This window comes from Corvus hawaiiensis, chromosome 11 (genome assembly GCF_020740725.1).
Source record: "Corvus hawaiiensis isolate bCorHaw1 chromosome 11, bCorHaw1.pri.cur, whole genome shotgun sequence".
Taxonomy (NCBI): Eukaryota; Metazoa; Chordata; class Aves; order Passeriformes; family Corvidae; genus Corvus; species Corvus hawaiiensis.
In genome coordinates this window covers 15213710-15230778 of record NC_063223.1, presented here as the reverse complement: position 1 = coordinate 15230778, position 17069 = coordinate 15213710, and the positions used below count along the sequence as shown (strand labels likewise).

The 17069-nt window shown below is 37.4% G+C and overlaps 1 protein-coding gene and 1 long non-coding RNA gene across 30 annotated transcripts in view; one reads left to right on the top strand and one right to left on the bottom strand.

Annotated features, from left to right (window-relative positions):
• The window catches only part of LOC125331442 (sarcolemma associated protein), a 79005-nt gene that overhangs the window by 17856 nt on the left and 44080 nt on the right, over window positions 1-17069 (top strand). For 15 of the 29 annotated variants that reach the window (XM_048315446.1, XM_048315437.1, XM_048315441.1 and 12 more), the window contains exon 3: window positions 15405-15558. In XM_048315446.1, coding sequence (XP_048171403.1) covers window positions 15405-15558 — 154 coding nt within the window. The remainder of the gene's footprint in view (window positions 1-15404; window positions 15559-17069) is intronic. The other 14 variants (XM_048315438.1, XM_048315431.1, XM_048315426.1 and 11 more) reach the window with 1 other exon arrangement.
• On the bottom strand, window positions 13466-14623 carry LOC125331446. Its single transcript, XR_007206059.1, has 3 exons — window positions 14564-14623; window positions 13989-14058; window positions 13466-13547 (listed from the first exon to the last, which is right to left on the bottom strand). It is a non-coding gene; the product is annotated as an uncharacterized LOC125331446 (long non-coding RNA).

The window sequence follows — 17069 nt, the reverse complement described above, 5'->3', positions numbered from 1 at the left end:
CTTTGGTGGGTATTCACATGAATTTGTGTATAAGCAATCAGGAGAGCTGTTACTGATCTATATACAAATTTCATATTCTGTTTTTATTATAACAATAACATCTTAATTGGTTTAAGGCTGTCTGTGCAAACATGTGAAGTCGCTTTTCTGGTAAACACTTGGAAATTCCTGTAACGAAAGTGCCACAGATTTGTTTAGGATTTTTTAAATTTTTTTTTTATGAAACAGCGCTAAGATGTAATAATCCAGTGAAACATTCTACCAACCTGCATCATCTATTGTGTTTGATATGCCTGATACTTGCTTAAGACCTGAGTACACTACTTGGCTGCAGAAGAAAACCTTTTTCCAAAAAATTTGAAAGAAGTAGTAGGGACACACATTTTTCTCTTAAACTTGTGTTTAACCATGTTGCTCTTAATGCTGCCAATTCCCTGTGGCCCAACCTATTTTCCTTTGAAACAAGCTTTGGATAGCCTCTAATTCTAATTAAAGTTTATTAAAACTTTGTACTAATAGCAGACTAATTATAGGTAGTGTAAAAGTCTTGCTGATTTTTCTTTAATCAAAGTGTAATCTTGTCTACAGCTGTATTAAATTTGAGCTTGGATGACAAACCTCTTGGTATGTCAAAGCTTATTACTTAACAGCAAACATGTTTTTTGTGGGAAGGCTGTGTTTGTACTGGGAGTGCAGTTTGAATGTTATGTGAACTTAATTTGAGGGCTCATCTGTTTTGGTGATATACAGTACAGATGCTTTTTTTCCATGGAGTAGATGGGCCAGTGTAGATGGGACTGATTTTGTGCACAGTGCCAGTGCATTGCCACTGTTATTAAGTGTCATCATTTTTAATGAAAAGCTTGCTGAGCTTTCTTCCATGCTCTGTTGGGACTATAGATTTTGAAATAAATCTTTAGATGCTTTTGTTTTGAGCTTCCGGCGTGTGTCCTTCTATCAGTTGGGGGTTTTTTTTCCTTTTAGTAAATGACTCATTCTCCTGGTTTGCTTTGGTTTCTGGACTTTATTTTAAGAGCACAGATAATGAATTTTAACAGAATTTAATACATTAAATATCAAGAATACGTTTCAACAAAGGGCTGTCTTTGTACAGAAAAACCTAACTGTTCTCAGAAGAGCAATTTTTTTGAAATGCTGATTAGACACAGAAAAAATCTGCATGTTAATTCTGGTTCTTTTGCAGCATATGGCCAATTTCTAGCTAGATATTTTTTACCATTGATTAGGAAGTTCAATTTCTATATTTAATGGGAAAAGCCTTGGACAGCATTCTGGTTTTTACGTTGCTTGCTTATTCTGGGTAGAATTCCAGTAACTTGCATAATTTCAGTATCAGGAACACTGAAGTTGAGAAACCTAATTTTAAAATTTGAGCAGTATGAGAATTGTTAAAGTGGATGTTGAAGTGTAGAACTAGTTTGTCTGGGAGGCTTTAGACTGTAAAGATGGAATTAATAGTTCAGGCAACCTACAGAATATATGGGTATATTCCTATAATTAATGTAAAAATTCAGTATTAAAAAAACCCTTGAACAACCAAATCTTCAGCTGTAGTTTCTGCTCTGCTTTTTGTGGCTTTGGTTTTTTATTACCCAGCCTGGGCAGTGTTTTGTGTATCGTGTCCTTGCCCTCTAGTGGCTGCAACTCAATTTTAAATAGTGAACAGAAAAGGCATTTTCGTGCTTAGGGAAGGGATTTGGAAAATTTCTTTATGGTGGTTTAAAGAATTAAAACATCAGTGGAGGCTTTTTCTTCTTAGACTGACAATGTAGAATCTCTAATGCTAGAAAGAGGTTCTTTTTGTACTTTGAATTTTTTTGTCTGTGTTCTAGAGGGAAATATGGCACATTTAGTACAAAAAATTATAAGGCTTGATAATGACTTTTGAGAGGTGTGGATGACCACTCCCTCAGGCTTTTCAGGTGAAAGGGTGTGGGATTTCCAGCAGTACTTTGCAGTTTCCCTGCTCCTAATGGCCACTGGCAGATTGGTTATGGGCACTGATGTGTTCTGGGTACATTTCTATTGACAAAGAGATAAGGAGATTTCGGTTATTGGTTATTTTGTGTGTGTGTGTTGTTTTTTATTTTGAGCTTGTCTGAAGAGTCACATTCATGGGCACGGGTGTTACGAGTGTAACATCCCTCATGACCCTGATGGAAAGTAGCTAGGAAAAAAGCCAGCAAAATACTTCTGTGTAGAAACCTGTACCTTGGCAAGTTTTGCCATGTTAGCAACCCTTCTAATCTGTGAATCCAGTGTACCGTGTATGTGATTTTTGCCCTTGACTAAGACGTATGAGTCGTGAGTCACTGTGTTTGATACTGTAATTACCACATCCTTGAACGCCTTATCTGCCCTCTGCCCATTCCTCTGCTGGGGTTGTTCTGACGTTGTGAACCTGTGAGAAGGTTGCCCCTTGTTTTGAAGCCAGTAGGACACAGCTAAAGAAATGGCTGATCAATATTCTGTAAGATTGCATATCAAAAATCAGCTCATACATTCTGTCCCATTGCTGGCAGACCCATCTCCATATGTGGATTTCTTAACTTAAGTTGAAAGTAAGTCATCCTTTTCTTTATTGTGAAATTGTTGATCTCAAAGGAGCACCAGAATAAATCAGCCTTTGTTCATGAATACCAGTATTTAATTACTACTTGCTTTGAAAGTCCTGACCCAGGAATGCATTGCAAATAAATGCAGCCTCCTCCCAGGGTATTTTCGCTCTCACTTTGTTGGAGGTATGGCTTGGCAATGCCTTGAGTACAAATACTAAACTCCCAATTGTCAGATTTCTCCTCTGTGCTGGAAAATGAATTTTCCGTCTTTGGATGGAGCCACACCCTTCTCTTTTGGTGTTTGGTTTCCAGTTAATTGCATTTGCTCTCTACATGGAATGCTGAAGTTCAAAACACAGAATGAAAATAAATTGAATTTAGTGTTTAAAAAAAAAAGTTTTGGTCTGTCCTTGATGCAGAGAAGTCTTCAGAAAAGCAAGGAGGAGCATACTGCTCTGGTGACCTGTTGTTTTCAGTATGAGGAACTGTGTAGTGAACTCTCGCTACACTCTATTTGGGTAATATTTGTGGTTTGGACCTCTTACAAAATTATCTTGTTTGACATGATGAAAATTAGTGCAGTGTCATTTGTGCTAAGGCAGTTCCCTTCAGCTAGGACTTGTACTTCTGCATCTTTATTGGCTGCCTTGAATTTATATCACAGTAGCATTACATTTATCCTCAGGATGGGCATTTTAACTGTAGTTTAGCAATGTGCTGAACATTCTTTTCCTTGTGACACTTGTGCTCTGTTAATAAATAATTCAGGAGCAGATGATGACAGAAAGCAAGAAAACTTTGCTTTGTGCAAAGGAGAGATGAATTAACAAGGCCTGCTGCAGTTGTTTGTTTAAAAAAAAGTAAAAGTACTGTAGTAATATTAGACAAGTCCTTTCAGATGGATGATGTCCCTTAATAAAAGGAAGAGAGAAACCTTCCTAAATTTTTCAGGGTATTTTGAGAATTTTTATATATATAGTGATGATGCCAAACCACTATTGCATTGCATTTGGAGGTGTCTGTGAAATGTGATAGTTTTTTTCTTTATCTGAATGTGTGATCACTGGGAGTTTTTTCCACCATAAACCAAGAGCAGTATGGAATTAATGATAGTAGGTAAACACAGTGTGGAAGGAGTAGAAATGAGAAATGGTTTGAAATAGTTTCAACAACTCCCTTTATTCTCTAAACAGTTGAAAAGTCAGCATGTGGGAAGAGATTCTTTGCCAGGAGTAGGGGAGCTTTGATGTAATGATTAACTAATTTAGCAGCTTAGCATTGAGTAGCAAGACAGTTAAGCAGCTTTTGCAGTTCTGCACCTGCCTTGAAATGTCTGGGGTTATATTGGGAGTTGGAGTTTCCTGATAAACTAACGAGCTGCCTCACAACCTTTTACTTTCGTATAAGTAGATCTTCTCTTCTGGCAGAGTATCTGGTAATCTTGGTTTCTGTTGTGGTTTTTCTCCAATTTGCTTGCAAATGAAAATGTAATTGTTTGCTGATAGAAGTTCAGTAGTGCAATTTTCTTAGGGGAATTTCCATTTCAATTAATTTTTTACTAGTTATAAAGTTATCTTGTTAGCTCAAGATTTTTGAGGAAGCAGAAACAATGGATAATGTTAGTGTTGGATTTTTCATTCTGAGTATTTACTGACAGATGCTGATAGTATTTCAAGATTGCTTTTTAAAAAACATTTGTTTTTAATTTGTCTTCTACTTTTTCTGTCATTTCTCCTTATTCTTCAGTGTTTTGCCATAAAACCAATTCATTGGGTTTCTTTAGTAGGTGTTATAGAAATTTGATTTGAGTTTTTGTTTATGCAAGGTTCTTATAAGGTCAGTCAAAATCTAAAGACCAGGAGAGATTTATGCCTTACCTCTGCTCTTAAATTAGGGCAAAGCTCTATCCAAACATGACTAACCTCCCTCTTTATGTCATACTTTTCATTGCAGTAGTCAGAGACAAACCCACACTTTATTTCGGTCTTGAACTTCATTAGATTGGCCAAAGAATGTTAACTATCAAGTTTAACCATTTTTTGATTGTGAATTTAAGAATAAAAATTATAGTTTTCTGAATAGCCTTAGTGTTCTTCACTAGTGCAGAATATCTATGGGTTCTTTTGCCTCCTAAAGGTAAGAGTAAATTGCAGTAATACATTACAAACCTTTAGAAACATGTATTTGAAAAGAAATTATGATTGTATATGGGAACCTGCTCTTTGCAGAGCTTATTTATTTTATCTGGATACATGTGTGGTACAAATACAGTCTTTGGGAATTTCTACACTTCAAGAGCAAGATAACTTTACTTATTGCAAAGTTTGAGTGTGTCCTGTTGCCAAACTTTAATTACATTTATTAGAGTAAATAATAGTGTTTAGCTTTCAGACTAGTTTTGTAAGAAAGTATTCCTATAAGGCCATCAGGATGGATGAGTATTTCAGCAATATTTTACACTTAGAAGTAATTATCCTGAAGAAGCCTTAATTTCTGGGTAATGGCCAGTTAGGGGTTTTATTTCTTTATTTTAAAGCTGCATTAAGTTGCAGTATATTTCCATAATTGATTAATATAGAGAACACAGTAGAATTAAGTGAAACCTCAGGAAGTCACCTTGGCCATGTGTTTTCCCCAGGGTCCATGTTTGATGTGATGATAGAAGTTGAGATAAATTATACAAAGTAATCACTGGTGTCACAGTGATACATGATATGTAGCTGTACAAATGTCTTTTTTAATGAGCTTCTTTAATGAAATATAGCAGAAAACTTCTTTGCAAGGAGTACAATTTCCTTTTAGAAATCTGGTTTTATCTACTTCTTACTGGTTTTGAGTCCATTACACAAGTCAGCGTTTTAATATGGAGCAGGAAAAGTTCTTTCCAAGTCTCTGGATGTTATGTGAGATATTGTCATCTATGACAGCAGTAAGACAAAATAAGTCTCTTCTTTATATTGTTTTAGTATTCTAATGAGTCAATGAGCATCTTGGGATGATGTGTGAGTAATCATTTCCTGGGAATCTTTCCGTTGATTGTACTTTATTGTTAATGTATTTTAGTTTTGCACTTAAAGCAGTGATGTACCTTAAAATTCTCTCAGCATTTTCAGGATGGAATTAAAATAGTACTTGAGAATTTTCATGTAGGCTAAAAATTCAATTTCCTCAAGAATATTATATATAACTAGTACTGAGCTGGGTAATTTTTTTGCAGGAAATTTTTGTGCTTTGTCTATATTCAGAATGGAGTTGCATCTTTTCTGAAAGTGTTAATGTCCTTAATCTATTTTGTGATTCATGTACAAAAGGAAGTTTTAAAGCATGGCGTATGTGAAGGGACAGACTTTCATTCTGCTGTGAAGGGAATAAATATAAAATTTTTCTAGTCGTCCTGAAGCCATCCAGCACTTGTAGCAGAAGGCTGATACTCAGAAATTCTTGTGAACTGTGAGGACAAAAGTTAAGTAAAAGGGACATTCTAAAGAGTAGTAATTAGTAACTATGGTGACAGATGTCTCACTGTAGCAAGTCAGTCATCTATATATAAACCAAATTACTTGTAAATTAGAACTCTTCTTCTACATCTCTTCTTTTTAAAAATAGCTTTTTGCATCAAAAGTAGTGACATTGATGTGTAGAGAGGGATCTATTTTTGTATGATGTTGTCACATTTTGTGGTAAAACATTTAATCTTGAGGTTTTTGGTGAGTATCTATCTTGTCATTCTCTTCCTTTTGACAGTGAATGCCTTTTGGATTATTTGAATAATCTAGGGATAGATCAGCACTCAGATGCATGAGCAACTTCTACCTTCTGCAATCACTTCATTCCATGCCTTGTATTTCCTGTGAAAAATTTTATTTAGAAGAGGAATGAATATTTTGTATCATGCCTGGGATTGCTTCAGCTCACATCCTTCAGCATGAATCTTCTACAAGAGTGTACTTACAACAGAATTTTGAGGAGGCCTTACTGTGTAATAGGGAGTGTCCAGGACTTGTTCTTCTGTGACTCGGTGTTGTACTACATTTTTCCATTATGGAATGTGGAATTATTGGGAGGTGTTAACTTCACAACTGTCAAGTTAGGCTAGAAATGTTTGTTTCTAGAAAATAGTTTGTCTGATTACTTGAATGCCTCCAGTTCTGCTGGAGAAGGGTGAAGGCAAATAGGTTAGCAAGGGGAAACATCCTTTGTGATAATGTTTCCATTCACATTGGTTGTGCAAGGTCATAGTGCACAATCATAGAATAAAAGCTTCGTTTCAGTTTAATCTGTTACTTAATATTGGTATATATGATATAGATATCATCTTATATGAAGGATTCTTTCCCTGTATAAACTGTTATCACCATAACACTACTGTTTTTTTTCCAGATGTTTTCTTGTTTTAGGTGTTGGGAGTGTTGATAGTTCCTCTCAGAGCTGAGGTAAATAAAAGCAATCTGAAAGTGAGTTAGTGATGTTCCTAGAGTTCTGTACTGACCGTGGGGATGTTGAGCAATTCAGGAATTATAATGCAATTTATTTACTTAATTATATTTTCACAGAATCACAGAATGGGTCAGGTTGGAAGTGACTACAGTGGGTCATCTGGTCCAGTCTTCCTGATCAAGCAGGGTCATCTCAGAGCGCATGGCACAGGACTGTGTCCAGATGGTTCTGGAATATCTCCAATGGGAGAGACTCCACACCCTCTCTGGGCAACCTGTTCCAGTGTGCAGTCACTGCACAGTAAAGAAGTTCTTCCTCATATTCAGGTGGAACTTCCTGGGCATCAGTTTCTGCCCATTGCCTCGTGTCCCATTGCTTGGCACCACAGATTAGAGCCCAGCTCTATCTTCGTACACCTCCCTGCAGATACTTATAGACACTGATGAAGTCCCTTCTCAGTTGTCCCTTCTCGAGGCTGAACAGCCTCAGCTCCCTCAGCCTTTCCTCGTAAGAGATGTGCTCCAGTCCCTTAATCATCTTTTTAGCCTCTGCTGGACCTGCCCCAGGGGCTCCGTATCTCTCCTAGACTGAGGAACCCAGAAGTACGTATTTTATGAAAAAACATGAATTTCATGAAAGCAAGGATGATGCAGGTCATGGTTTTCTTAATTCAGCTTGAGGCAGCTGTTCTCCTAATACAGAGAACTTCAGATTCTGGTTGTGAACTGTACTTTTAAGTTCTTATGTAATTTGTGTACCGATTCTGACATGTAACAATTGACAGAAGTCAGGTGGTTGACACTGTAAATACAGCCTGCTCTCTGCCATTCTCTTCTTGACTGATGCTGCTTAGGAACCAGCTTCTGAAGTTTGCTCATTTTATAGCTCAGGTCATCATTACATACCAACCAAATTAAGCAAACTGAAAATGATAGGAATTCTGAAATCACACTGGGTTTTCAGCTGTCCCTGCCATCAAGCCAACTTTACTGCTTTCTGTGATGGCTAAGGAGCAGATAACTCACCACCGTTCTGGTCCAGCTCCCTCATTCCTTTTGTCCATTACCACATGTGATTCCATGGTGTAGTGGTTGTGAAAGGTGTGGGGGACTGTGGTTTAAAGTTGAGGGCAGCAATGCATAATTACACAAACTTTTGGAGACAAGCAGCAGAGATTTTTCTCCTCATTTTCATGTACATGCACAAATTTTAAATTGTGAACGTGTTTTTTTGCTTTTGTTTTAAACTAGAGAACTTGGATTGTGATACAGTTTGAGGTCCTACACCTAAACTTTTAGCCATCTTCTGCTATTCTCTTATTACTTGGAAAAATGCAACAATACTGCTTGTCAATTATATTTGATAAAAATAGCTCAAACCATTTAATAGAGTATTCTTAAGCCACGTGTAGCTACTTGTAAAACTGAATAATTAGAAAATATTGCTTAATATTTTTGGTAGCCTTTCTGTTAATAAGGACCACTTCCTAATACAAATCAAAAGTCCTTGTAAAGTAAATGTCTGATATCCTCTTTCGGAATTTTTGGATGTAAAGTAGATTATCTGTAACTACAGATGTTGAAGAATAGTATAGAGCTATTGACTAATAGTAACCCTGAGTCCTTTTCACCTTCAGATGAGTAAGTTGAGTTCCAGCTACTAGCAAATGTTGAATAGTGATGTAGAAAGTAAATGTGATGCTTAAGTGGGCACAACACATAGGAGATGGCATTAAATCTGCAAACATACTTTTTTGTGTTTTTCTTTTTTGTTGATGATTTTAATATGCCAGAATTTGAAATTCTGATAGGTGTATCTGTAAAAGTCAGCAGCTAAAGTAAGCATTGCAAAGTCATATGTCAAAAAAAGTCAGTGCTGAAATGTTTGCAGGTATAACTTGGACATGTTTGCTTTGTTCTGTTGAGAAAGGTGACATTTTGCTGCTGAGGAAGGCACTAGAGCAGCTCAGGATTGTAGACAAACACAGGTTTTATGCAGAGTTTATCTGTTGGTGCCTGTCAGTGCTGGGCATTGCCTTTCTACCTACCTTCCTCTTCCTCCCCACAAATCCATCCATGTTCCCTTCCCTGTCATAGTCCCTGTGTCCTTTTCAGGCAAAGTCTGCTGACTCCACTCACACAAAAATTAAGCTGGGTGACACGGCCTATGGTGAACTTCAAAGCACTTGAACAACCAGGACATGGCAAGCAGCACAGGGATTAATATTTTATAGCACCTCAAATAATACATCTAGAAAGGCCAAACTGTGTTTATACCCAGGTTCAGTTACGCTGGCACAAAGCTGCTTTTAGTGGCACAGTTTATTTTGCTTGACAACAGATAACAACCAGCAGAGTTGTCCTGGCAGTACAGACAACAAAACTTCAAGGTGTAAACAGACACAGGAACAACTTGGTCAGCAGAAGAGCATATTCCCTGCTGTCATTTCTCCTTTAGCCCTTTGAACTACTGGCAAGTTTGGAAGGATAGCATTGGATTCCTGGGGGTAGCTGAAGATTTTAACCTTTTCTCATCACTGTAGCTGGATTTACATTGGGCTTACACTTTGAGTTAAAAACACAGTGACTTTTTTTTGTCCAGTGATATCAAAGAATGTTAATTTTTTCTCTTTTTTTTTTTTTTTGATTACTGCATAGAAAGAGTGGTTAAGTTTATTATTTTTTAGAAAAGTTACTGAAAACTACTAGCAAGTTTTGCTTCACTTGAGAAAGCCAATATTTACGGTCCCTGAAAAGCCAACTGCCACTCCTTCACCCTGTTCAATCTGCCTGGAAGATCTCTTTCTTCACAGCTGGTTGCTTTTAGTTTCGTACTGTGTGCTTGCCTGGCGTAGTTAGTCATTTTAAAAAGGAGATTTCATAAGAACTCAAAAGTTAATGCACTAGTTTTGTTTCTAAGTTGAAGGAGCAGGGGTTTAGTAAGCAAAGAGCTATTAGATCTGTGTGTTTAAGAAACAGAAAACTAAATAGAAAAGCAATTTTGCTTGATGTACCCCACCCTGTGAATTATGCTTGCTTATGGATACAAATACTTCTACTTCCTTGATAGGCGGGTGGAGTTAGGCAAGTGAGAGGAAAGGAATTTAGGATCTGTCTAAGCAGACCAGAATGAGGAACTCAATCAATTGGATCTGGAGATAATTTAGCATTTGAACTTCTCTATCTTACAGCCAAAGGACTGACCTGGAATTCAGTATGGTTTGCCCAGTGTATTCTGCTAGCAGAGTGCTGCTCCCAAAATGAGAAAATGCTCAATATTAAGACTTCAAAGAAGATAAAATAATATTTTAACAATATGAGAGAAGAAACTTTCTAGCCACAGTATGACAAATGCTGACCATGTTGTTTTGACCCTGGTATGTGTTGTTTTAAAGTCTTTGGCTTTGCACAGTTGGACTTGTGCACAGTGTACTTCGCTTCCTGGTAGAATTCTCAGCATGCAGTGAGTAAACGAACACAGCTGTATTACTGCTTAGTGAAGTTTTACTCCAGGGCAAGTATTCCAGTTTCTAGATCCCTAGTTACTTGCTGCTTTTGAGTATTAGCTTTAGTACTCAGGGGGTGCATTTATAATGCCTGCATTAATTGTTCAATGATTATTTAGTGTGAGTAGGGGAAGAATCTGTCATCGTTAACTGCAGCATTTTATGGTTTAACTTCTGTGGCTGACAGCCTTGCTGCCCCTTTGTGGCAGTAACCATGGCAAAAATGAAGCTGCCATCTCCTTACTGGTTATAGTTCATAATTTGACAAAATAATTTAAATGTTTCTGGTTTAAGCTAAAGCCACAAAGGTATAACAGGACCCTGAAGCACATGGGAGTTCTGTGTACTTCTTTCACAAAGGAAATAAGAGGTGAGAAAATGAATGCTACACTAGGACATTCTGAAATTGGGGTTCTCTTTCTACATTAGTTGTTTAGGCAGTGAACATCTATTTAATAAATAAAATATATTAATTTTTGACTTTCTGTAAAAGGCAGTAGCCTACATTTTGGTACTTACTTACTTAATATGTAGTTCTGAAAATAATTGCCCTGAACTGCAGTTTCAAGCTGGGTTAGATGGAGTAGCAGTAATGTGCTCTTAAAATGGCAAAGGATGGCTGTACATAGTAATAGCAAATATTAGAAGTTTTAAAAAGCTGGTCAGTTGTTTGTTCCTGTCGTTCTACTGTAATTAAATCGAGGTAATTAAATCACTGAATAAGTGTGCTACTTTCTTTTTAAGATTTTCTGTGCATCTCTGAGCCCATTTTTTGTCTTCCCTAAGATTCTTTAGAAGTGTCTCATCCTGTGCCAGGCCTGCATATGGCTTGGGAAAGAAAACACTTCATGACTTTCTCACTTGTCAGGCTAAGTAAGGAGTTCTCTTCAGCCTGCCTCCTGGAAGATGTTACAATAGTAATCATTAAACAAAGTGGATTTATTGTTGCTACTTGGTTTTATGACTTTGAAGAAAACAGTTTACCTACATTTCATAAGTTAGGTTAAAATCTGTCCTCCTGGGGAATTTGCATCTTCCTAATATCAGTTAGAATTAATATATTTTATGTGCTTAATTTTGATGTATTATAGTTTGGGATCTCTACAGAAGAATCTTCTATTTCTTTAATCAGAAAATAGTAGGAATTTGTTATAGGGGGAAATCATAGTTGTATCTATCTAACTGCATGAAAATAACACACGAAGTGTGATTTAGCAGGTTGTTGGTGCTCTTCTGAGGCACTGACCTAGAAGAAAGTACATATATTCCATTTGTAAAACTGAACAGTAACTCGAAATATTAGAAATACTAAATTTGTGAAATAAGTACGTAATTTCCTTGCAAAACAGGGAAACAAAAATATGTAGTTTTTTGAAACTTCCATAACGTAATTTCTAAGGAAGTTGGACTGTACTGGAGACATTTGTGTGTACTGATGAACTTCAAGTTTTACCTTAGAATAAAATCTTCACAAATTTTGTGGAAGCAGCTTGGTAAGGTGTCTGCAGTTAACTGATCTTATTAATGGCATATAAGTGAGAGTGGAAATAAACAATAAATTACTAAAGAAGAAATACAGGCTAGGATTTTTTTTTTTGGTCTGAGCTGTTATGATAATGGAGAGTAAGTTTCTTGAATACTTTGTGTGTTATCTTGTATTTTTTAAAAAAGGAGGGGAAACCAGCGCTCAAGCAATATATACAGCTATCACCTGAATTAAGGATGTGATAATACTTCTACAGTCCTCAAAAGCTGAGTTGTTTTGAATGTGCATGAGCTGCCATCTCTGCTCTACATTGGACTTGTTAATATGAGGTACAGAAGGGCTGGGACTTTGCTCTGAAGAGAGGAGTGAATTATAAAAGCAAGTATAATTAGGCCAGTATATGCTGCCCTTTCTCCTGTCGGCACCAGCTTAAGCACCTCCTCGTGTATCTTGCATCAGCTCGAAAGTGGTTTGCAGTGACTAAACAAATGCCTGAGCCAGTCCAAGTGAGGAGGTGGTGGCGCAGCTCGGCAGTGAGAGCTGGGAAGCGCAGGAGCTGGGATTGCCCCAGGGGCCAAATCCACAGATCTGATGGAAGGCATTGCTCTGAACCGTCTGATCCGCAGCACATTTTCCCCCTAAATGTCTGCAAAGTAGAAATCTGAGGAAAAACCATTTTCTGGCAGCGTTTTCTCCTTTGTGCACACAGGATTCATCGGCACTGAGAGCTGGGAAGGGCAGATTTCATCGCTGCTCTATGGGCTGGCAGTGCTGCCCGAGCTCGGGCTGCGCTGGGAGCAGGAAGGACAAATAGTGCTGGATTGACAGAAGGCGCTGTATTACACAGCTGCTGTGTAAAAGGCGTTGGTTTGGGAATGAGAGAACCCTCTGAGCATACCGTATAATTAAATAGTGCATTAAAAACCGGGACTCTGCCACAAGTGGTAGTTAATGTATAGACACATTTGTTTCAGAGCTTGCACTTGATTTTATTTCCTGGAGGTAACTGTGGTAACTACGCAGAAAGGATGGAGGGATTGACCTTTGAGAAAGATCATTTGAACTCTTCAAAAGCAGCATGGAAGTAACATTTGAATTTGCTACTTGAAAGGGACCGGCTCGGTGGGGTTCCCAAGCAATGGCTACACTAGGGATAACTGAATCCTTCATAGCAAGATTTGAAGGCAGTGTGTTTTCCCTTCCTTAGACATCAGCTATTAGCATGTGGCTGGTATTGCTTCTTTACTGGATGCAGGAAGAGGAGTATGTACAAACAGGATGAAAAGACTTGAAGAGCATCACTTGCCAAAAATTTATGTAATACAATTCAGTAGTATGCACTTAAGTGGACATCAGTTACATAATATTTAATGTGCATTTTCTGTGGACATTTGTTTACAAATATCCTCTTGCGGTTTGAAATTTGTGTCTGCTGATATTTTATAAATTTTATATGGCTGATGCTCTGTTGCACTTCTTTTCCTGTGGTCACTGTCCTGTATTTCCTTGTGCTGTCTCATCTGAGTCCTGTTCGTAGATTCTGCAAAAATGTGCATATAAGGGGCAATGATTAATCAAAACATTAGGAGGGATAAAAGGCAGATATGCACAAAGAAGAGAAGGGTGGGGAAAAGCAAATAAGCAGAAGCATGTTTGTTTCTCCTTGCCTGTGACTCACTTTTTCATAACAGAAGAATTTTCAAATGAAGAAGAAAGCTAATTCAAAACAAACAGGAAGCAAGAAATAATTACCTCTGCACTGAAGCGTGAGAGGGTTCAGTACTTTCAGACTATTAAATTAACAGGGTAATTAATTTGATTGGCTTTTAAACATATAACTTATAAAAGCTGTATTATATACTATTATGTTAATAGATAGTATTTCATAACATGGAGAGTATTATTTAGAGTAGGGTGGGTTTGATTATTAGTACAGTGAATGCAGTCATAATTTCTTGATCTATCCATAATTTATGTTTACCTTCATCTTTATCAGCTTATGACTGATTATTGTTTTCTTTTCCTTCAGTTGAAGATCTAAGGCATATCTGCTGAGGGGGAAAAAACCACACATATTGCTTTTCATTCTTTCACATGCTGCATTTCATTTCAAACACCTACCTGAGCTTTCCTGTGCTGGCATTCCCCTTAATTACTGAGTCCTGTGTGCTGGACACAATGGAATTTCAGCTCTCTGCTTAGGCACTGTGTTATGCCATATAAGATCCATATCATACACTCAGTGTCATTTTCCAGTACAAGATCTGAAGAGCCCTGGTGCTGTGCTCCCACTCTATTCTAAACCCATCTTTCCCCTCGACATTATGGTTTTGAGCTGTCCATCAGGTTTTTTTTGAGGAGTGTGATAAGAGAGGTAAATAAAAGCATGGAAAATTTTGCATGGAATGCTGAAAAAAAATAAAGGTCAATTGCTTTTATGAGAAAAACATGGGAATACATCCATTTCTCTGAACACAGCATCTTTTCCCCCAGCCTTGTGCCTGCTTTGGGCCTTGATGAGATTCTTTATGAGTGCAGGAAGCCAGCGATTTCTACCATTCCAGCAGGTTCCTGTAGCAGCTGTTGTTATCTTGGAGTACTGAGATTGACTCATTCCAGTAGCTACACCTGTCAGTAACATTCTGGTCCCCCCTTTTATGCTGTTACTGCTCAGGTTGTAGCCAGTCACTCCGGTCTTCTGCCAGGTGACTCATTTGTAGCCTCTTCTCAGATGCAGCAGTTTTGATTACAAGTCTTGTGTCATAAGCAGTTTCAGCTTCAATAAGTTACTATTAAAATTTAATTAACTCTGCAGATGGGTATTTACAAGTCTACTTGGTGATACATCAATCTTGAAATTAAGTTAATGATGTGAAATAATATTGCTGAGAAGTAAAAGCATCCTGTTAGTTTTCTTTAGTTTCACTGTGGTCTTTTATTGCAATTCCTGAATTCTATGTTCTGCTAGAGGTTTTCCTTGTGCCCTTAGTGCTAGCCTTCCCTATAACAAGTTTGTCATGCAGTACTGTTACCTTAAATGTATGAGCAGTTAGGATTTTTGTGTGTTGACCAGCTTAAATATGAATTGTTACATGTATATGGCAAAAGGTGTTGTTAATGATGTGTGATCTTCTACTGCAGGCAGTAGTTCAGGCACACTTTGTAGCAATTATTTGCACGGTGTATGTGCTAGAATTCAGTCGTGTTAACTCAAAATCAAATACCTATATTTCTTGATAATGGGAAGGTGTTGCACCCTGAGGAGGGTGTTTGGAGTTTGATATAGTTGTTATTTTCTATAAATAAATTTTTTACAAATAAAATTTTACTTGAGCTTATATTTCTTGTCTTACTTTTCCCAGATACTTTACTGTTCTTTTTGTTTGTTTTTCTACAGTTCTATCTTCAAGACACTAAAAGTAGTAATGGTACCTTTATTAATAGTCAGAGACTGAGTAGAGGATCTGAGGAAAGCCCACCATGTGAAATTATGTCAGGTGACATCATCCAGTTTGGTGTAGATGTGACGGAGAACACGCGGAAAGGTAAGGGTATGGATCATTTTTTGGTTTCTTTTCAAGTATATTTATTTAGAACATCTTATTACATTATAGTCTTTAAAACTAAATTACATTCTCATTGTAAGAAAATAGTTTTGTTTGGGTAGGTTTTTTGTTACTTCTTCCCTCCTTTGTGCTGACAGCCCTATGCCCGTGTGGTACCAGATCAAGAAACTCATCTGCTGAAAACACAGACTCTTATTTCTGCCCCCACGCCCCTAGATGGATTTTAACTGGGTTGTTTCCATGGCCTGCCTTCTTCCGTGGCTCTGGGCTGCTACTGTGCAGGTCTGGAAAAGGAGGCTCAACTGGAGCCACATGTTTATCTATTGCTTCACTTAAATTGACCTACAGCAATTTTGAAAGTGCAACACAAGCATGTGTGTGTAGTGCTGTATTGGGCTTTTTGTGTTTGGATTTCATTGTTATCTTATAATTGTAATTACCTTTCTTTCAAGCCCTTCGAACCCTAAGGTTTCAGCTAATAGTGTGGCAGAAGTATGAACCTGAATTTCTTGATCAAGTAGTCAGTGAAGGTTTGAAACAGGCTAATTTCATTCTTTTCAGGATACCCACTGTTTCTTTCTGTGACTGCTACTGATTTTATTTTCTGCAGGTACTTTGAAATGAGAATAGAAAAAGGTTGCTAGCTGACAAATGAGGTGATGGCATTTTTGTTTGGTTTCTTTTTCTTGATGTCTTCTTCCCAGTATGCACGCTCAGGAGATCTTGCATTGTGGCAACAGCTCCGTATCTGTGTTAATTAAAATGCAGCCTCTGTCTCTTTTCTTTTGAAATTACATAGTATTTCAGGAACCATTTCATTCTCTTTCTGAAGACTGGTCTGTGTGGGGATTATTAGATTGTAATCAGTATTGTCAAGACTTTTTAAAGATGGGTCTGCTGCTTTCTGTAAGCATTGAACTTCTGGTCGTGTTCTGTAGCATCCTTCCTACTCAGTAACACATAAGATTTGGCAGTAGAATGTCAGAAGTGCCATCACCCCTTTTCTACTTTACGGCTTTTCTGAGCAAGACCTTCATAGAGCTTTTCCTTAAAGAGTAGTGTATTAGAGAAGAATGAAAGAATAATATTAAATTGGAATGCTGATGATAAAGCTCTTTAAAACAAACAAATAAAATGTTCATCAAAACAAACCTCTCTCAAACCCCCCCTCCCCCCCCGCCAAAGCCCAGCAAACCAAACCATAGTACAACAGGAGAATTTTTTTAAGTGCATTAAGTGAACAAAACATAAAGATGATGCCTGCTCTGTTACTCATGAATTTTGTCTTTAGCCAGATGGGTTGTAGTTCTGAGCTCTGTATCAGAGGAAGGTTAATGAATATCTTTAAAGAAAACACTGTTAAGTAAAGGTGTTGTTAAAGTATTTTGTCGTGGAGAGCTTTTAGAGCTGTAGTGTTTTTGAGTGATTCATTGTAGTGAAGGTCCCATTACATTGTTTTCCTTTTCTCAAAAATGATGTTGCAAAGATTCAACTCC